At 41.0% G+C, this 21,771-nt stretch overlaps 1 protein-coding gene and 1 non-coding gene across 24 annotated transcripts in view; one reads left to right on the top strand and one right to left on the bottom strand.

Moving 5' to 3' along the window:
• FHOD3 (formin homology 2 domain containing 3) overlaps positions 1-21,771 on the top strand; it is a 434,191-nt gene that overhangs the window by 177,697 nt on the left and 234,723 nt on the right. For all 23 annotated transcript variants that reach the window (XM_074340102.2, XM_074340103.2, XM_074340106.2 and 20 more), the window contains exons 4-5: positions 5,919-5,986; positions 12,728-12,833. In XM_074340102.2, the coding sequence (XP_074196203.2) occupies positions 5,919-5,986; positions 12,728-12,833 (174 nt within the window). The remainder of the gene's footprint in view (positions 1-5,918; positions 5,987-12,727; positions 12,834-21,771) is intronic.
• On the bottom strand, positions 1,640-1,747 carry LOC141567051 (U6 spliceosomal RNA). Its single transcript, XR_012489448.2, has one exon. It is a non-coding gene; the product is annotated as a U6 spliceosomal RNA (small nuclear RNA).

The following is a 21,771-nucleotide window of genomic DNA, read 5'->3' on the forward strand; positions in this document are numbered from 1 at the left end:
AGGGCGCAGCTCAGCTCCCAAGTCCAGTGGCCCATTTTTAATCTTTAGTTGCAGGGGGCGCAGCCCACCATCCCATGTGGGAATTGAACCAGCAACCTTGTTATTGAGAGCTCACTCTCTAACCAACTGAGCCATCCGGCCGCCCTGCCAATTTTGAGTTTTAGTTAAGTACTGTGATTTCATTTTACACCATGACACTTGTTCTTTGGAAAGAGAATTATCTTTTTGAATGAATATTTGGTCATTTAAATTTCAACCACAATGGCAGTGACACCAGTATTGTTCTCATATGATGTAGTGACCAACTTATGACATCTGTTAAAATGTTGATTGCATAGAGAAAGGAAAGGTTTGCAATACTTTGGGAGAGAGTATCTTTGTCCATAAAAATGAAACTTCACTGCCCATCACTTTTATGAAAGGTAAGAAACACAACAACAAAAACAACAAACTGTACAAATTAACAGATGCCAGATGGAAGGATTCTGTTCTAGACCTCACCTGGTGCTTTATAGTTTCTGATTAAAGGACATTTCAGCAGAAGTACATAGCATTTTTACATCGGTTAGCTGATCTTTTGAGCTTTGATATAAAAACACAAAACTACATGAAAGTTTATGAATCTCTCTCTTAAGTCTGTAGTGATAATTTTCTCACGTAAAATAAATTATTATTTGGAAACTGTACTATTTTATTCAGTTTTGTTTGGAATAGTCAATTAAATAAATGAATAAGGATTCATATTTAAAAAATTTAAAGGCAATTGGAATGCAAATTACTTATTCCTTCAATACAAATTGTAGTTTGTTTTAATTAAAAGACATGGCAAAAAAAAGAGAGGGAGAGTTTTTGGCGTCACACAAAGATAACTTTTGCATTGTACAAGGATGTTTCTCATCAAAGGGTAAGAGGCACCATCCAGCTTCCCTGAAGGTCTGTTCTAGTGCCACAGAGGAGTCATTTGTGATGTCCTAGAGGTTAAAAATACAGTGAATGCAGACCACTTAAAGGATAGAGGTTGTCAGATTGGATTAAAAAAAAGTTGCAACCATATCTATAAGAAATTCTACATACATAGGTTAAATATAAAAGGATGGGAAAAGATACACCCTGAAAACACAAACCAAACACTACTGGCCATATTAGTATTAGAAAAGTAGACTTTAAAACAAGGAATATTGCCAGGGATGAAGGGAGGAGACATTACCTAATGATAAAAGTCAATTTACCCAAAAGCCATAGCAGTCCTAATTCTGAATGCATCTAACAACAGAACCTCAAAGGACCAAAAGCAAAAACTCATAAAACTGAAAGAAGAAATAGACAAATCCATTATAATAGTTGATAATATTTGGATATTTCAACACTCCTTTCACAGTAAAACATGGAACAGGTAAACAGAAATGCAGTAAGAATAGAAGACCTGAATAACACTATCACTTAACGAGACGTAGTAGGTATTTATAGAACAGTCCATGCAATAACAGCAGAATATACATTCTTTTCATATGTACATTAGACATTCACCAAGATAAACCATATTCTGGGCCATAAAATTAACCTTAATAAATTTAAATAATATCATACAAAATGTATGTTCTCAGCATAGAGAAATTAAACTAGAAAATCAGTAACAGAAAGATATCTGGAAAATACCCACATATTTGGGTGTCATCCTTTCGCAGGGGCCATGCTAATCTTCTCTGTATCATTCCAATTTTAGTATATGTGCTGCCGAAGTGAGCACAATACCCACGTATTTGGAAGTTAAGCATGATAGTATTTCTAAATAACCGTAAGTCAAAAAAAAACAAAAAAAACCCCACAGGGTTAAGTTACTCCCTTTTGAATTAAATGAAACATTCAACATTCATTTAGTTTCGAACTGAATGAAAATAAAAATACAATATATCAAAATTGGTGGAATGCAGCTAAAGTATTACTTAGAGAGAAATTTATAGCATTAAATACTTACCGTGTTTCCCTGAAAATAAGACCTAGCTGGACCATCAGCACTAATGCATCTTTTGGAGCAAAAATTAATATAAGACCCGGTATTATATTGTATTATATTATATTATGAAAACCCGGTCTTATATTAAAATAAGATCGAGTCTTATATTAATTTTTGCTCCAAAAGACGCATTAGAACTGATGGTCTGACTAGGTCTTATTTTCAGGGAAACATGGTTTATTAAAAAGAAGAGAAGTCTGAGCATAAATTGGTAACTACAATATTGCCACAAGGATGTGAAAGACAGTTTGGAGAGTATAATCAATAATGTTGTAAAGATTTTGTAGGGTGTCAGATGGGCATATTTCTTATTAGGGAGATGTTGACCACTGCACTGTACACCTGAAACTGAAGCTGAATAACATTGTATGTCAACTATAATTCAATATATATAAAGTCAGGGGATATGGAGTACAGCATAGGGAATAGAGTCAATGGAATTGTAATAGATGTATACAATGTCAGAGGGGCGGGGGTTATCACTTAGTGAGGGGTGAAATGTCTAGCTATTACATTGTTTTGTATACCTGAAACTGAAAAATAAAAAAAAGAAGCAAGATCTCAAATTAATTTTATTAAAGTTTAAATCTTAGGAAACTACAGAAAAAGAGCAAATTAAACCAAAAGCAAGCAGAAGGAAGAAAATAATCAATAGAAATCAGAAAAGTGATAGAAAAAAGCAATGAAATCAGAAGCTGATTGTTTGAAAGGATCAATAAAATCGACACATCCCTCGCCAGACTGACCAGCAAAAAGGAGAAAAGACACAGATTACCAATATCAGGGATAAGAGAGAAGGAGGAGATTGCTATTGTTAATAAAAAGATGATAGGGAATGTTATGAACAACTTTATGATCATACATTTAAAAACTTAGATGAAATGGAGAAATTTCTTGAAAGATACAAATTACCAAAGCTCATTCAAAAAGAAAAATATAATCAAATAGCCCAATATTAATTGAAGAAATTGAATTCATAGTTGAAAACCTTCCAACAACAACAAAAATCTTCCAGGCCCATGTGGCTTAACTGGAGAATTCTGCCAAGCATTTAAGGAATAAATAATACCAAATCTATACAAACTCATTCTGAACGTAGAAAAGGAGGGAACGCTTCCAACTTATGAGGTCGGCATTGCCTCAATATGAACCTCATTGCAAGAAAACAACAGATCAATGTTCCTCATGAATATAGATGGCAGAACTCCCCAACAAAATATTAATAGTCATTCTGAGCTAAATTTTTTTTCCTGTTTTTTAAATTCTATTTTATTCTATTTTTTTTTCTATTTTTTTCTATTGATACTTAATCCCTATTTTAAAAAATGATTATTTTGACTCTAGCACCAAGTACTAAAACCTTAACAATCAGAACACAACTAACTATAATCCTCATTCACATGAATCAGAAGCCATGACAGGTTGCTAGTAATGAAAGGAGACTCCGACTGTGATATTGTGAATCTATTTAAGATATATTTCTGCTTGTCTTCTGATGGTACATGAGCAAGAAAGTCTAATGCAAGCCTTATTATCTTACAAAGTGGTACTCTGTCTTCTAATGCTGTTCCTGGATAGGAGAAATCTACTTCTCTTCGTGGTGCATGTCGGCCCATGCTTGCACCTGATAGCTTTATTTGCATTTCTTAGTAGTGGTACTGGCAAAAACAAAGTCTGTTTCTCCGGGATGTGAGAATTCTGAGATGTTAGCTATGGAAACTGGCAGAAGTGATCGCCTCAGGGACCTGGGTTCTAATACCGGGATGATGCAGTTCACTCTATTTGTTTATTACTCATGTCTTTCAAGGCCATGTAAGCACTTTAGAGGTCAGCCTGAGAATCACTCGGGCCTCATTTCTTAGGGTCCCTGATGAATTTGATGTTCTATTTGGGGATAGTTGATTCCTTTGGCGTTTTCCCAGCTCTTTGTTTTTAGGAAGGTGATACATTCTCTCTTAATCGAAACTCTCCATAATTACCAAGTGACATACCATATTGTATGTTGAGGTGGTGGATTCCATGGCGGTCAAACATTAAGGTGGCTCTGTGGTTACACACCAGCCCCCACACACCAACACCACAGAATCCCGCCTCTGGTACTTACTAGCTGTGTGTATAGGTTGTGAGTCTGGAGGGGCCTGCCCTGTCCAAAGAGCTGAAAAAACACCAGAGTGCAGCACAGTGAGGAAGGGGGGTCAGGGCTACATGGCGAGGGGCTAGATGGGCCATGCAAAGGATTTTGGATTTCATTCTCAGTGCAGCCGGCAGCTGCTGAAGGGTTTAAATGGGAGCAGTGATGTTATCAGGTGGACATTTTCCCCCCACCCGTCTGGCCTTGATCTGGAGAGTGGATGGGAGAAGTGCAAGGTGTCTGTAGGGGGCTCTGGGGGAACCTGTGGCCGTGCAAATGCTGAGTGCTACATACCCTGTATCATTTAGAATCCCTTTCAGATGGGAGTCTCTTCACTTCCAGAGTTACCATGCGAAGTGAGCTATCCTTCTCATAACCAGACTTCTGCCAGCTCTTTCAGAGCTGTTTGTTCCATGCCCTTCCATTCAAGTCCATGCCACTCGCATATGGCTTTGCCCATTACCCCCATAGGGTGGCCGGCCACCAGCGCGACATTGCTTTGAACTCTTTTATTTTATCTAAATATTTTAAGTGATTTTGCATTCCACTCCATTATATCAGTGTTTGATATAATAGAAAAACTATTGTCCTCTAAATCTATCACTCTGATTTTACAGACAGGAAATCCAAGGCTTAGAGAGATAAAGTACTTTGCCCAAGGTCACATAGCTAGTAGGGGGGTGACACTGAGCTTGAAAGGCACGCTGTTTGCCTCGTCTTTGCTCCTTCGTAGTCCCCAACTATGCCCCCAGTGCCTAGAGCACTGCCCAGCAGGTGCTCAAGAATATGTGTTGGATGATTTATTTTGGGGTGCTCTGACATCTGGTGTTAGGAACCCAATCCTAGACACCTGACCTACCTGAGTGAGGACTAAGGTTGGGTTCTGGGAAGCTGAGCAGAACCCATGCTCCCAAGTGTCCTGCATACACCAGAAGAGCTAGACTCTCCCTTCCTGCAAAGTGCTTTCAGCACTTTGTAATGAGATCCCAAACTGATGAGATGGTGTGCTTATCTGTTTGTCGTGCTGCTTTGTGATCTCTAGAGGACAGGTCCTGGGTCCAGTTCAACTCCTTATTGACAAGGCCTGTCCTGAATAGTACATGTGAAGTGTGACCAACTGAACAGTGGGGTTGTAGAAATTGGCAGGAGTCTTCAGCCAGAGAATATCAAGGTCGGGCTCCTGCATCTGCTTTGCTCAGAGCCAGGACCCTTCCTTGAACACGAGTGAGAGCTCAGGTACAGGCAGAGCTAAGGCTGGGTTCCTGTCAAGAGGACCGCCATCAAGGGAGCCAGCCAGTCCTGAGCTGTGCTGTCCTTGGGTGACCATCAAACCCCACGGAAAAGGAGGCACCTAGAGCTTTCTGAGCCCAGCAGCAGAAAGCATGATGGTGCACGGGCTGTACGGCAAGGAAGGAGGGAAGTAGAAGGATCAGTTCTGTTTCGACGGCGTTAAGTTTCTGCATAGAATTTGCCGTCAAGTGTAATAGTTTATGAATAGCTGGATATAGACATCTGGAGAGAGGGAGGGTGGGGGCTGAAGGTGCAAATGTGGGCGCTATTCTCTACAACTCACATCCCTGCACTTTCCTGCCACCTGTAACAGCCCAGGCTGTTTTTTTGCACTGTTGGAGGTAAGGTCTGTCTCCTAAATGAAATGGATTCTGTTCACTTACCTTTCCAGTGGCAATTCTATAATTGTTCACATCCTATCTGTGTTTTTACCATCTGTTGAGTCAATTTAATTAATTTTATGTGGTTTTTTCTATATTTCAGAAAAGCTGTACAACTCCAGTGGACGAGATTTAAGAAGGGCCCTTTTCTCCTTGAAACAGATATTTCAGGTAAAAAAAAAAGTGCTCTTAGCTTCTGTTTTTGTATAGCTTGTGGAATGAGAAACAATGTATATACCTTTTATTGATTACAGAAAGGTCTCTTTAGATTACAATGTGAAGTAGGTCATCATACCAGTTGAGAGTATTTTTACGCTGTCAAATATTTTGAACATAAGTAAAGACAACTTTAACAAATCATAGTATTTTTCCATATTTACTTCAGATTTTTTAAAAGAACAACCTTCTATAGATTAATTGAAGTCTTGTGTTCTGCTTCCCAATGCCAACCATCTTCTCCCCCGCATCCAACCCCAGGTTCCCTCTCTACTGATTGTTGACTTGGGTGTTTATCATGTAATGTGTGTTTCCTTACTAATGGTGAATATTCACCAGTGATATGTTATAGTCTTTTGTATTAACTTTATATATGTATATGTATATGTATATATACATATGTATATATATATGTTATAATGCTTCAACTTACTGAGAGCGGGATAGATATAGGCATGACTGGTGTAGCTCTGAGTGAATATTCCATTGTGTGAATGACACAGGTTGCTTTGTTCATTCTTCTGTTGGCAGACAGTTTGGTTTACTTCCAGTGTTTTGCTGTTATAAACCATGCTGCTAGGACCTGCCCCCTGTATACATGTGCAGGTGTCTCTCTTAGGTTCCATCTATCCTTCTCTCCTAAGCCTTCCCTCTGTCCCTGCCCTGAGAAAGTCATGAGCTTAGTGAAGAGGGCTAGGACAGATGTGCAGGTGGGCTCCCAGATTGTCACCCATATGAGACTGCAGAGGACACAGACAAAGCCAGGGGAGGATGACGAGGCTGCTATGCCTGGGCAGGATCAGGTGATGCCTTCATGGAGAAGATGACATTCGTATTGAGCCTGTGTCCGTGTGGGTGCATCATTCTTTCCCTTATGATTTTAGACACTAGGGTACATTCCACTTTTCTTCAGTTTCCATCTTACCCACATCCTTAAAAGATTTTCTCTGTCAGTAATAGTTCTAGCCATCGTGGCAGTCCCCTTCATGGGTGTCTTCCTGCCGGAGAAGAAATAGGCAAAAAGGCAGGCTGGCAGTCCATCTCATCTGCATGCTGTGCTCCCATGCTTCCTTAAACTTGGTCAGTCACGCCCTCATGTTTTTCCCAGAGCAGAGTCCCTTCTCAGTGTAAACATTTCAGGAGACGAGTCCTCTTTTCTTCCTCTCCTCTTCTTCTGACAGCTACAGGTGTAAACCTGTCACCTCACTGCGCCCAGGGGGCACCTCTCAGAAATGCCCTCGGGTTTGGGGTCTACCTTGGTTCAGGCCATTTCTTCTGGAGACATTGCAACAGCTATTCATGGGCACTGCCTGTTTGGTCCTCCCCAATCCAATCCATTCTCCAGCTTCCCAGCAGAAGGGTTGGAGGATGATATTCTCTTGCTGGTTCCACACAGCCTTCTGGATGACATTAGGATTTCTCAGGATAACACGGAGGCCCTTCTGGATCTGTCTTCTGCACACACCTTGTTGTCCTTGGCTGAATCTTAAATTCCACCCATGATTGCATTTTGGGAGCAAGCTGTGCCCTCTCTCTTCCATACCTTTGTCCCTGGACCTATTGCTTCTACCCCAGAATGCGTTGCCACCCCACATCCACCCTCCATGTCTCTCAGTTTCCTCCTGGTATCTCCTCCTGCCAGAGAGCCTCTCCCTGAAGTAAATGACCCCTCACCTCAGGGAGGGTCCCTCCAAATACCTCTGATGTCCTCTGTGCTTATCTCTAGTATAGAACTTAAGATACTTCAGGGCACTTGTCTGAGTCCAGTGGTCTGGGAGCTCCCTGAGTTCCAGCGCTGGCTTTTTGGCGCCTTGCACAGTGTCTGGTGCCACTTATAAACAACAGATGAACGGACTGGGTGAACTGAGTGGTCTTCTAGCAGATGTCTGTCTGCAGTCTTCTTGTCTCAAATTTAGTAAATGCTTCACTGACTAGTTACGTGTCCCAAAGTTCTGCTTCCCGTGTGTCCATCTGCATCTCTCTGTTCTGTAGCTGAGCAAAACAAAACTTCCTTCACCCTCCATTACATCCTTCTCTGGAACTCAGATCTCTAACAATAGTGGGGCTGAATGGTTCCTGTGTCACCAGAAGGCCGTGCTTCTTTTCACCCTAACTTATTTAGTCTCTCTGTCTGCCTGCTGTTTCCATTGTTCAGCTTCTACTTCTTTCAAAACCTGTGTTCGCCTCATTGGTGGTATCCAGTCGATGGCAGAACCACACAGAGAAGAGCTATTCTAAGTGACTTTAAAACACTATAATTTACGCATCTTGAGTAAGATGTGCGCTAAGAACAAAAAGAACCACACATGCACACAAAATCAACTGTTTGCAGTAATCATATCGGTGGTGGTAGTGTTAGTATTGCTATTCTGAGACTGGAGTGTGTATGTGTGTGATGTCCCCATTTTGTCATTCTTAGAGTTCTTAGGGATTAGGATTCTTGGCATGTGGGAGAGAGAAGATAGAAAGGTAGAAGACACTAAAAACTCTTTATTCTTGAATTGGGAGAAACAGACTGAACCCATGATGAATATTATTTTAACAAACAAACAAGCAAATGAGCATATTTCTAGCTCTATTTATGGAAGAGACTAGAAGCAGTGATCAACCCATTAGTGAAAAACACAGCTAATGCCAAGTTTGTGGTCTTAAAATACTGAAAGGAACCAGAGCTATTTGGAATAGCTGATTCCAAGTCTGGAGTAGGAAATGGGTAAAATAAACTTGGAACATCTTATATAGATAGCAAGGAAGCTATCAAATACTTCTAGGATTATTGCCAAAATAACTCTGAAGCATGTTGAAGAATCTCACTGGCTGGCCAAAGATAGGACAGTAAAAGTAAGCCTCAGTAAGGATGATAATTACAATGAATTAAAACGCATTCAGTAAATTTGCATTGATGAGTTGATACTGAATGCTAGAAGAAAACCTAATGGATTGGCCACCCTTGGAAGATACTAGCAAACCAGCTCATTATTTTGAAAATGGGTAAAGTTTTAGAATGTCATCTTTATCTTGCCTTTTCCTGTGTGAATTTAAGATAATCAAACAGTAGTGGAGGGGAAGTTTTGTTTATAAAAATATTCTAGCTGATGAGTGAGAAGGCGCGATACAATTAGAATACCATGATTTTGCCACCCCTAATGAATTAATGGAGGTAGGTGTTGGACATCAAATGCTGCTGATGTGAAGGAAATGACATACAACCAGGTTTGATGTGCTTCCTCATGAACATGCACCCTGCCACCAATGATGTGGTCAAGCCAACAAAATTAACCCTGGATTCGATCATGCCTCTCTATGCAGTAATCGATTTATAAATGATCTAGGATTGAGGCGTGTGTTAATTTACAGCACAGAAGTATAATCAGTAAGGTGCAGACTGTGGGCTGCTCTGCAGGACAAATGACCTAGTTTCTTCAACATATAAATTTCCAGGAAAAAAAGAGAAGAATTAAAAGACATGTAAAAGTTATATCAACTAATTGCCACATGTGGATCTTATTCGGATCCTAATACAAGTCGTAAAAAACAGTATTTATGAAACAGAAACTTGGTCACTGACTGGACATTTGATAACCTAAGAACGTATTAATTTATTTTATTATGAGTGCATAATTTTAAAAGGAGTTCCTATTTTGGAGATACATATTGAAATACTTATGGATTAAATGATGTGATGTCTGGGATTTGCTTCAAATTAATATTACAGCAGACAGGGTGGGATGATAGGTGAAACAGGATTGATATGAGTTGATTGGCACCAGGGGTTCACTAAATTATTCTGTCTTCTTTTGTATATGTTTAAAGTTTTCCAGGGTGAAAAAGTTAAAAAAAGTAAAGTAAAATAAACATATTTAGGGTCTTGTTTCACATCCCCTCACCAAGCCTGTTCTGTAGTGTTTGCTCTCTGAATTCTCAGGGACACTATTTCTACTATTTATTCATCAAACAAATATTTTTGAGCAGCAGCCTTTGTCAGCACTATATAGGCAAGGAAGAAGGTGTGTGCTATCAGAAGTTTATAATGTGTTTGGAAGATCACCCACGTGTGCACAAAAGAGCTGTTACGAGCACGGATACATTGAGAATTGAATGGATTACACAAGCTGCAAGCTGTCTGAGACCTAGATCACCTTTCACACCCATGAGCCTGCCTTTCCATCATCTCTTGTGTTGTCTAAATGTGGAGGTTCTTTTTGGAACTAGACTTGTAAGGGAGTAAAAAAACAACGAGAGCCAGTGGTCATTTGGATCGAGTTGAATAGTCCTTGACCAATAGGCATTTAAAAAATGATCATAGGTTAATGCATGGTTATTATAGAAAATTCTGAAATGCAGTGATAATCACTTATCAGTTAGTGTTAACATTTTGATTTCATTCTACTGTGTTTCCCCGAAAATATGATTGGGTCTTCTATTAATTTTTGCTCCAAAAGACGCGTTAGGGCTTATGTTCAGGAGATGTCATCCTGAAATATCCTGCCAGGGCTTATTTTCTGGTTAGATCTTATATTCGGGGAAACACAGTAGTAGGAAACCAATCTTTTAAAAACCACTTATTAGTGCCTATATATATTTAGGATATGTGTTTAAAATCTAATACATTGCCAATTTGGAAGATACTTTCCACATTTATCATCCATAAATTTCTATTTCCTAAGTGCCTTATCTGCATATGTGCATTCGTTTTAGTTAAGGTTCTAAATTATTTTTATAAACACTGTGTCCTCTGTCCAATGTGTTTTGCAGCTACCTTTGCCAGACAGTCAACTCTATGCTATATTAATATTAGTGATTCGCTTGAGTGGTTTCTTGAGAGCTTGTTCTCACTTTTTCACCATGAAGTCATGTGTGAATCCAGTTTTAGTTAAAGTAATAAACATTTGTTACATGCTTGGAAAAACTTTCTGACTAGACATGAGCTCATCTAAATGTTCACTTTTCACATATGCTGGTGGAAAAGGATATGGATAGAGAGAGAATTATTTTTTATTTCCTTTATACATGTGAGTGTAAAGTAATTTTCCAAAAACTCATGATATTGTCCCATTTTCTCTTGCTTTCCAAAGCCATGATTATCTTAAAGTCTGAGTGAACACAGCTGTCTCTCATTACCTTCAGGGCACAAGCATCTTTCCCCCTCCCCCCAGTGCCCTCTGAACATGGAGAGTGCTTTCTCGGTTCAAAGAGAGCTTTTCCCTGGCCTGCCCACATTTAGCTCGTGCTCCATCCATATAATTGGAAAATGCCATAAAATCAAAATGAGGGGCTGATTTCACAGAGAGACTAGAGAATTATGCCAGTTGGTCTAAATTATTTTTTCTCATTTGGAGCTAAACCCTGGTTGCTGACCATTCCTGTAAGGATAATCTTTCATTATTCCATTAAGCTTTCTACTATTTACATCACTGAGGGTTTTTGCTTTTCTTTTTTTATTTTTTATTTTTGCTCTGTTGTTATAATTGAGGAGGAATGTTCCAGCCTTATCCTACTTGCATTTTAGACAAGGCACTGTCCAACTGAGGAAATCTCCTGAAACAGTAGTGGAAAAACCCCTCTCCTAGAGCTCCGTAGAAGTGGCTACTACAGAAAAATGACTGGGTTTGGGGCTGGCCGGACATTAGGTGATGTTGGCCAACGTTTTGCCATTCTTGAGTCTTTATCTGTAAAGAGAAGGTAGGATTAGATTAGCGGTTCTTGAACTGGTTGGACTTGAGGATTTCCTAGGGAATTTGATCGCAAAGGCTGGGCCACACCCCTAGAAATTATGGTTAAATCCATCCGGGGAAGCTCCTGCTTCCTATTCCTTTTTAAAGCTCCCAGATGATACCAGCATGAAGGAGTCCGAGCTGAGACCCATCTGAGCACCTTTGAATCACCTGGAGGGCTTGGTGAGCACAGGTCGCTGGGCCCCACAGTAGAGATTCCTCTGCAGTAAGTCAGGGGTGGGGCAGGGTAGTTTTGCATTTTTAATAAGTTCCCAGGTGACACTTTTGCCACCCATGGGTCTGGAGACCTCTCTTTGTGAACCTCCAAGTAGATGACCCCTGAGGTTCCTTTCCTGTCCTGCCTTCTGTGATCAGGTCTGCAGGCCGACCCAAGTGGCTCTTTTGATGGGTGGTGTGGCTGCCCCAGATACACAGCTGTCCCGTCCTGCTCTCTGCCTCCTGCTGGTCCTGCAAGCAGCACAAGTCAGGAGGTGGAGAGACTGCTTCCTTACTTCCTGATACCATTTGTAAGACTTTTGGAAGCACCGTCTTTAAGGACTATCTTTTGGAACACACGAGTAGCTTTGAATCCCTCACTTGATGGTCTGCACTGCTATTGAGTGTTTCCTGTTGTTAAACCCAGTGAGCTTCATGTGGCCTGTCCCTGGGGAAGCGGAGCCTGGTGATTATTGAAGAATGAAAAACAGAACACTATAAATATTCCTGATAGGGGATTCGGTTGCTTTATCTTTATTAGATTGCCCAGAAGGCAATAATTGGTCTTTGGCAAACAACAATGTGAAGACTGGTTGTAAAATTCCTCTGGCAACAGTTAAGATGCTTCATTTGAATAAAGCAGAACAATCTTTAGGGTTTGGTCTGGCTTCAAAGGTTTGTACATAGTTTTAACAGCATAGCCTGGATGGAGGATGGACTGGGACAGTATTTGAAGTTTTTTTTTTTTTTTCCCCTTTCCTGCCAGGATGACAAAGACTTGGTACATGAATTTGTAGTGGCTGAAGGTCTGACGTGTTTGATCAAGGTGGGAGCGGAGGCAGACCAGAATTATCAGAACTACATCCTGAGGGGTAAGTCGTGAGGGGCCATGCAGCGGCCAGCCCCTGCTGCAATACAGGTGTGGGGACCCCTCCAGGAACTTCAATACTGAGAGCTTTTTAAAAGATTTAGATTAAGGAATAAGGTGATGAAACCATCCTGTAGCAAAAGATGACACCTTCATCAGGTTTTATCAATTTTTGGTAATTAATGATAAGTTAATTTTACTGACTCATATGAAATCTCTTCTGGTTATTAAGAAAAAATAACATACGATGCACTAGGTTCTTCATAATCTCTTTCATTTGATGAGGAAGGGGACTCGCTAAGTGAGCTTGGATCAAGCCTGCATTTCAGCGAAAGCCACCCCAAACCAAAGAGGCCAATTCATTTCCTGGGAAAAGAATTTTCCCCAACTTGAGTTATCACCAGGAGTGTTTGTCAGAAGCACATATTCCTCACCAGGTCCTCCTCTTCCTGACTCGGTAGGTCTGGGCTGCACCCAGGAATATGCATTATAAAAAATGATTCTGATAGCTACCTCTGTGATTTCATTTTTTATAAAGCAATGCACGTGTGACGTTTCAAGCACTGATTACTGTTCCAGTTCATAAAGTTAATGCTCTTTCCTAGTTACTGTTTTTCTGTGTACCTTTGTATAAATACTGATTTTATTTGAGCCTGTAAGAAAACAAAATAAAACAAGAACCCCTGTGAATAACAAGGCAGGAATTATTAGGTTGGACCATATGAAATTGCTATCAACAGTTTTGACCTATAAAAGGAGAAATTTAATATAGTTTAATATTATCTCCATTTTGCAGCTAAAAAGTTTGAGACTCAAAGAGGTGGAGCATTTACCTAATAGAGGCACTTTCTCTAATGTGTGGTCAAGCAGGGGCTGTTTTCAGACCTTGGGGTACCTCAAGGCTGATGGAGTTTCTGTTCCCCCTTCTGCATGTGTGCCTGTCACCCCACAACACCATGTTCTGTGTTCATGTAAGAAATAAAAAAAACAACAACAACTCTCCTTTTCCTTTGGATGAAGAAAAAAATACATGAAACGTGTGATTTAATATCAAGTGCCTATGGTTAGTTGAATGAGACAGGCAAAATGAAACAGTCTCCTACAGTTCCTGTTGTGTTTCACTCTTAGAAGGTGCCTTATATTCTGCATTGCTACCCAGGGCATTGAACTCTGAGTCTGTCTCAGCTTTTCCCTACTCCTGGAGAGCCACTGTACCAGAAGGCAAAAGCAAAAGAGAAAACTTAGGGCTCATTTAAAAAAAAATTTTTAAGGATATAATGTCAAGTCAAGGTTGGCTTTTTCCATTCATTTTGATAAATGCTGAATATGTGTGTGTGAGAGAGTTTCCCAGCCTCTATGTTTTTTGAGTCCATGATGTTTGGTGAGGTTGGGTAGTTGCCTCCCTTTGTCGACCTTCATTCTTTTCCTGGGCATATGGTAGATCCACATTACAGGTTGCTAGTAGAGAGGCTCTATTGATGAATTTTATGATTTCTATTTTCAATGTAATTTAAAAATTTATATAGAAAGTTTTGTGGTATGTGTAGACAGATTAACCATAAACTGTCCTGCCATGCTGCGTCCAAATGCAGCTGTCTTTCTGTGTCTGAAGTGATGGTGCAAACCCTGATTCCCGTCCTCATATTCCATTCATACTGGTCCAACTCTTCAAATAGGGAAGGCACGGAAATCAGGGTGGGAGACCTTCCTCTGGTTTATTTTCCAAGTCACTTATAATATGGATGTTCATAAGCTGAACCACATGGAAGGAAATATGCCTAAGATAGCCTAATTCTGAATAGTGGGTCCAAACTAACAATACATATTTTTTGTTATGTTTAAAGTATACATCATTTTAACTTTACAAAAAGAGGTCTTCTCCAGTGAGTGTGCACATTAAAATCCACACGCACACACCTCTGTAGAATTAATATTATAACCATCTATGTGTTTATCTTTATTCTTCCAACCCTTACCTGTGAGTGTACATGTGCATTTTATGGAGTAATCATGTGTGTAAATATCTACAATCAAGACTGGGAAGAGGGTGAGGACCCTCCCAGCTGTGGTCAGCCCCTTTTTATCAGGAATGTAAAATTCTTGTCAGAAGCCCCCTGCATACTTCCCCCAGATTAGAACTGGGTCTCATGACCACTTTAGCTGCAAGGGAGGCTGGCAGAGTGAGCATAGTAAGTCCTCACATAACATTGTCGCTAGGTTCTTGGAATAGCGGCAAAATGATATATAATGAAACCAGTTTAATCATAGACTAATTGATATAAACAAGAGATAAGTTCCTATGTCATCTTATGAACATTATAACAAAACAACATTGAAGAAAATTTTATTCAAGGACCTGCTATATTTGGTTTCCTGAACTCTAAGGGGAGCCAGCAAGAGAGAAAGGCATGACTTTGGACCTGAGGGTTACCAGTGCCTGCCACATAGAGGCAGTTAGGAAGAAAAAACTCAGCCCAGCTGAGAAAACCTTTTAGTAAACACCTAAGTAGTGGCCTGGTTGGAGGTAGTGAGGGCCATCCTGCTGCTGAAGAAATGGTTGTGCAGGGGGCAGAATAAGCTTAATGGCTGCACAAGATCCCAAATGGTAAATGGTGTGAATTGTCCTTCCTGGCAATGAAAGATGGTATTGACATAAAATACTTCAGCGACCCACTCTACATTAGTGAGTGCTTATCATTAAGCTTACATGGGTTTATTAATTTGCAGTGTTCTGATCTGTAACAGAAATGTGCCAAAGACAATTACCAAATGTTTAAGAATCAGAATGCCCAAGTACAACCAGGGGAGAGCCCTGTCAATCAGCTGCTGCCCCTCTGGCTGTGTAGAAAATGCCCCCAAGGTAAGACCCTCACTGTAGACAGCTCTTGCTAATGTGAGGAGAATCCACATTTCCACTGCCGTCACCTGGCCCTTGACTTCAGATTTTGCTTTTCCATTAGTGTCCATTTGTTGGAGGCCAGAAGTCTTACCATGTGTTACCTGGAAAACGAGCTAGTGCTTACTCCCATTCAGGTTACGACAGGGCATCCTGCTTTCCATGTATGGAGGTGCCTTTGCATACCTGCCCCACTTCAGCAAGTCTCAGAAGACTCGGGGGAACCAGGGCACTGTGTGCAAACACCAGCACATTTTGATGTATTTAACCAAAACCCGTGCCAGGAAAGTATCTCCTGAAGGCTGTAAATGACAGATTTTTAGGGGTATGACTTTTGTGTTTTTATACAAGGAAACTATCATTTTTCCTAGCCCACATGTTGAATCACCCCTTCCTGACTCTGAAAAGCTTATCATATAGGCTTTTTTAGGTTGTGATCAACTGCTGGTAGCCAGTAGACATTTATAATCAAGGACAACCTTTGAATTGCCTCTTTACTTTTCCAACCATATTTTAACCATATTACCTTGGGTAAGGTATGGTGAGGCCAGATGCAGATCAAAAGAGAGAAACTGGAAAGAGTTTCAGTTTTGTAACTCCCAGTTTCCTGGAGGAAAACACAGCATGCTACCCAGGGCCACTCAGAGCCAACATGGGGTCCTCACGAAGCGGCACCTTTGTTGTGGTTGCCACGGGGTAAGCAGGTTTACGATTGGCTAGTAATTTCAATGGGTCCTGGAGTATAGGCTGTCCATGGTTGTCTGTTACCTGGCCCTGTGTGATTAGGGTTCAAATGTCATGGCCTGGAGTGTGAGAGCCCAACATGGCTGGTGGTTGGGGGCATGCACCGGATGCGCTGTTGGAGAAGGGTGACTGATGGACTTCGAGCCAGAGCCGCAACGTTGGATCATGATGGTATTTTAAAAAAACTGTACTATATACCTAGTAAGAAATAAAGCAGGCATCTCTGGATGTTATCAAAACAAACTTTATTAACAAACTGTAATTCCGGTGGGTTGTCCGGTGGAGGAGTGTGCCCTCATGAGATTACCTCTGGAGCTCCACTCTGTGCAAGTCTCCAGACCCACAGGAAACAGTGCATTTGGAGATCGCTGTGCTTCTCACATCTGCTTTCAGAACTCATTTAATCTATCTTTAGTTTTGCACTCAGCCCTCTGTCAGCTCTTCTTTTAAGGCCCAGGAATCTGTAGAGAATGTATCTGCTATAAAGATCGGTTTTGAGTTAACGGGGTAGTCAAGTGCTCTCCAAAAATGTGAGCCGGCTGCTGGGAAGAGGTCTGAAATGTACAACATGCAGAAATAATATTTATCTGGCTTATTATTCTTGGCTGGTTACAGCTAATGATCTAAAGTTGTTCTTTTTCTTTCTTTTTTTTGTGATAGCCAGGATTTAATATAAATCTACGATGGCATTTGTACTTCACAATTATTCTTATTGAACTAGGACCTAGAATGGTATATTCCTAGGAACATAAACTTTCCGCACACACACTGAGCCTTCACTGTGGGCCCTGCCGGTCAACCACGGGATGTGACAATGAAATCAAGATACAGCCCTGCCTTGGCGGAGGCCCTGGAAAGGGCTGTGCATGGCCCATATTATGTGTTGTAGCACATGTCTTCATATGCTTTGAAATTGCATATAGGTGATATGCTTTTGGGAAGAGAGAAAGAGATAAGTAGAAATCAGTGAGACCAGCCACTTTTCTGGCTATACCTCAAGGGAAGTTGCCTCTTAAGGGGTAGTTTTACATGGAGACATTTGATTTGATGCTTTCACCTAAAGCAAACTGTCCATTAATCAGAAAACACCATCTCCGTCATGATCAGAGCAGGATAAGATCATAGAACTTCTTTAGCTCAACCTTTTCATTTGAAGAGAAAACTGTAGATATTTTGTTTGCCCCTATAGTGTGTTTTAACAATTTTTTAATGGTTGTCAACATTAAAAGTGGGAGATTTAATACAGATTTTAGACTTCTTTGGAAAAACTGCAACCTGAGAATTTCAGTGCCTTGCCAAATATCACTTAACTATATTCCACTATAGGAAAAAAAATGCCTTGCCTATTAAGACGTCTCTTAACAAGGATCAGGACTTCTGGACAGATGGTTTCTGTCGGCATCTAAATTCACGAGGAACAGAAATATTACAGACAGCATAGAGAGATTTTACAATGTTAGAAGGCAGTGGTACAAAATGATCAAATGATAATTAAACCAACATCCTTCACCTCAGAACAACTTAAGTGCTTGTATTTTGGCATTTCAGAGCGAAGGAGGAGAGCAAAGGTTGGGTTCAGACTGTAGACAGGGGCCCAAACTAGCCCCAAGGTGAAGGAGATGGGAGCAGAAGAGGGGAGCTGCTTACTTCCTGAACGAAGGTCAGGTCCTGGGCTATCATGGTTCCCACTGAACGGTCTGGCCTGACTGTCGTGTATCCCCTGACTGGTCCTGGGGTGCACCCGACTGGCTTGGAGGAAACTTCTTCTGCCTCTTTCTGGGAGCTTTCTGTGCTTGGTGAGGACTTCAGGGATTAATCATTGTGCCCCATGGCCCGGCTTTGGCATGGGTAACGCCAATGCACAAGCATCCTAGTGGCATGTTACCAGGCCTAGGGGGATTGAAGCTAGTGTTGAGGATGGAGTCCTTCCTCATTTGATGTCTTTCTTTTTGCTGAGCTGGTATGACAGGGGGAATCCCAGTAGGGAATCCTGTTGGCCAGCACACATTGGCAGCCTGTGGCATCAAACTGAACCAGCAGGTATTTCGTTTGCCCAATCTAGTGTGTTAAAAGATTTTAAAATAATCATGAACATTTAAAAATTGAGAGATGTAACATAAAAATACTGGCTTCTTCTGAAAAAAATGAAAGCTTGAGCCAACACAGGGTCCTCATTGCTGTGTGACCACAATTAGCCGGAGTTGGAAGAAGCTGCTCCCTTCCCATGGGGCACATGGGCTGTTGGCCACAGTCCCCACTGCTCCCTTTTGTGTCACCCCTGGCTTGCTCCACTTATTTTGTTGCCTCTGTGCCTCATAGGCATATAAGTTTGAAACCTCTGGCTAATGACATCACAGTCTGTGGAATGAGAATTACAGTTATCTGAAGTAGAAGAGCCTGGCTTTATTTTAGCTGGACATAAGTTGTGATGTCATCGCTACTTTGAGACTTTGGTTCTCAAGTCCAACGCGAATAAGTTTTTTATCCTCCTCCGATGTGAAAAGCTCAGCACTATTTTCTGCCTCCTCCCCTCCCCAAACCCTTACATGATCATCAAAGCATAGACATCCTGTCACCACATGGACAGTGGTGTCCTATAGTCTGAAGAGCCAAGCTTGGGAAACAGGCCAGGAGGAGGCGGGGCCGCTGACTGAGGTGATAGCATGTTGACAAGATTCCTGTTGGAAATGGGCTTCCATGGGGTGAACTTGTAATGCGTTAGCAGTGAGGCTGTCGTCACAACTCTAAATTGTGAGTCTCAGAAACCACCACAGAAAGTCCTTAGGGTCCACTTGTCAAACGAGAGGTCCAGTGTCAGGGGGTTAAGACCAGTGGAATAAAGGTGGCCTAAGATAGACACGTCTGAAAGAAAACTGCATAAAAACTGAGTTATGTGACTATTTTTCTTAAAACAGAAATTAGTTTTATCATTTTTTTCTTGGTGTGTACTTTGTGAACACATAATTGTCTGAAAAGTAAACAACATAAAAAGGAAGAACATGAAAATCACCCACAATCCCTCTCAACAAAGATGAACACCATTTTCTACACACACATACACATGCTTGCTTTGTGCATGCCTTTTACAAAAATGAAATGTTCTTTAAATAGGTTGTCAGCCATGTTTCCTGGAAGGTAATGGTTCGAAAGCATGGACTTTGGAAGCTGGCTTAGTGACATCACCTAGACCTTGGCATGTTATTTAGCTTCTTTAAAAGTAACTTCCTCACCTGTAAAAAGGGAGATAATATATACCGTACAGGAGTGTTGTAAAGATTAAAGGGATCATAGAAAGGTCTAAACAAAGTAGGGAATTGTAGCTAGGACAGTTATTTTCAGTAATAATCAATGCTATCAATGCTGTCACCACCTATTATGGGCTGGATTGTGCACCCCTAAAATTTATATGTTGCAGTCCTAACCCCCTAATACCTCAGAATAATCCTGTATTTGAAGATAGGGCCTTAAAGAGGTAATTGTGTTAAAAGGAGGTCATTGTCCTGATCTAGCGTGACTGATGTCCTTATAAGAAAAAGAGATTAAGATACAGACCTAGGCAGGGGTAGATTTTGTGAAGACACAGGGTGCAGATGGTCATTACAGGCCAAGGAGAGAGGTGTCAGGAGAAACCAACCCTGCCAACACTTTGTCCTTGGACTTGCAGCCTCCAGAACAGTGAGAAATAAATATCTGTTGCTTATACCCACAGTCTGTGGTATTTGTCATGGCAGCCCTAGCAGACTGGTACACCATCCTTGCACAAAACTCTCTGGGAATTATTCGGATGTTACCTAGGGTGGAAGTCCTGGAGATAGTTTTTGATTTAGAAGGTATGTACATTTTCGTCTTGTTTTGGGTTGAATGATTGCCCTCCAGAAAGGATGTGTGAATTTATGTTCTCACCAGTGTTCTCCATTTGGGCTCATTTACGCCAGGCCTGGGGTGATCATTCTTCATAATGTTTATCATTCCTTGTCATTAGGGCTTACATATTCTTGCCAATGAACTTTATAGTCATTTTAACAAAGTGGTTTGTAATTTTGGTTGTCATTGCATTAAATTTGTCAATTAATTTGGGAAGAATTGACATCTTTATTTGAAAATTAAAAACTATTGCTTGCGTGCACTTCCATGTCCTGGGACAAATCCTTTTCAAGAATATGTTCTCTATCTAACTCTTGGAGACAATGTCTATTTCCTTCTCTTTTGTTACAGTATTTTATGTATATTCCCCCACGGTGTTTTTGTATTTATTTTTTCTTGTTTGTTCATTTTTGAATTGGGCCTGATATTTACCACTTGGCAATGTGAGAGGATTCTCATGGGTCCTTTTCCTGTTTATTTTGTAAATTTGGTTTGGGAATGTCCTCTCCCAAGAAGGATCTTTCTCACCCTCCTTGCTCGTGTTTTGCTTCAATCAGGGGACACTGTTTGTCTTGGGGTCTGGGTTCCTTAGATGTGGCAACCATTTGGCTAACAGAGTACACCAAATGTGAAGTCCTTTTTTTCCCTGAGGGAGAGTTAGCCTCCTTTACCTCTGCATTTCCATGTTTGAAACTCTTCCTTTGAGGATTTGGACTAGTAGCACGCGTGGGGGAGACTTGGTCTCTCAGTTCTGGGCATTCACCGGCTGTGGCTTGTGGACTGGGGAGGGCTGGAGAAACTGGGCCACTCATAGGCGGGGGACGTGGTCTTCATGTTTTGTTTGTTTGTTTGTTTTTCCCCCATAGTTGTTGAAACCTCTGCTTTTGGCATCTCATGTTCTCTGTGTGCCCTGGTATGTCTGACCTCGGCTTGACCTTTCTGTTTACCCACTTGGCATGCTGTTGGGGATATGGTCACCAGGTTGAACCAGCCACAAACCTGCTGAGGGTTTGGTCATGGACAAGAAAGCCACAGCCCGCCCTGCTTGGGGAGGGAGGCTGAGTCACTCTTGCTGTTGCTGTTGGTGCATGGTGACAAAAATGGTAGCTCTGAGTGTGCTCAGTGTTCTGTCTGTGGCCCCTCGTGCTGCCACTCCATCCTCACCCTGCATCAGACCTGCACCCCTCTTTTTTTTTTAAATTAAAGTTTATTGGGGTGACAATTGTTAGTAAAGTTACATAGATTTCAGGTGTACAATTCTGTATTACATCATCTATATCTCACGTTGTGTGTTCACCACCCAGAGTCAGTTTTTTTTCCATCACCACATATTAGACCCTGTTTACCCTCTTCTAGAGCCCCCCACCCCCTTACCTTCTGGTAACCCCTAAACTATTGTCTATGTCTATGAGTTTTTGTTCCTTCATTTGTTTGTCTT

Source organism: Rhinolophus sinicus, chromosome 4 (genome assembly GCF_057876585.1).
Source record: "Rhinolophus sinicus isolate RSI-liver-muscle chromosome 4, RSI-T2T, whole genome shotgun sequence".
Lineage (NCBI taxonomy): Eukaryota > Metazoa > Chordata > Mammalia > Chiroptera > Rhinolophidae > Rhinolophus > Rhinolophus sinicus.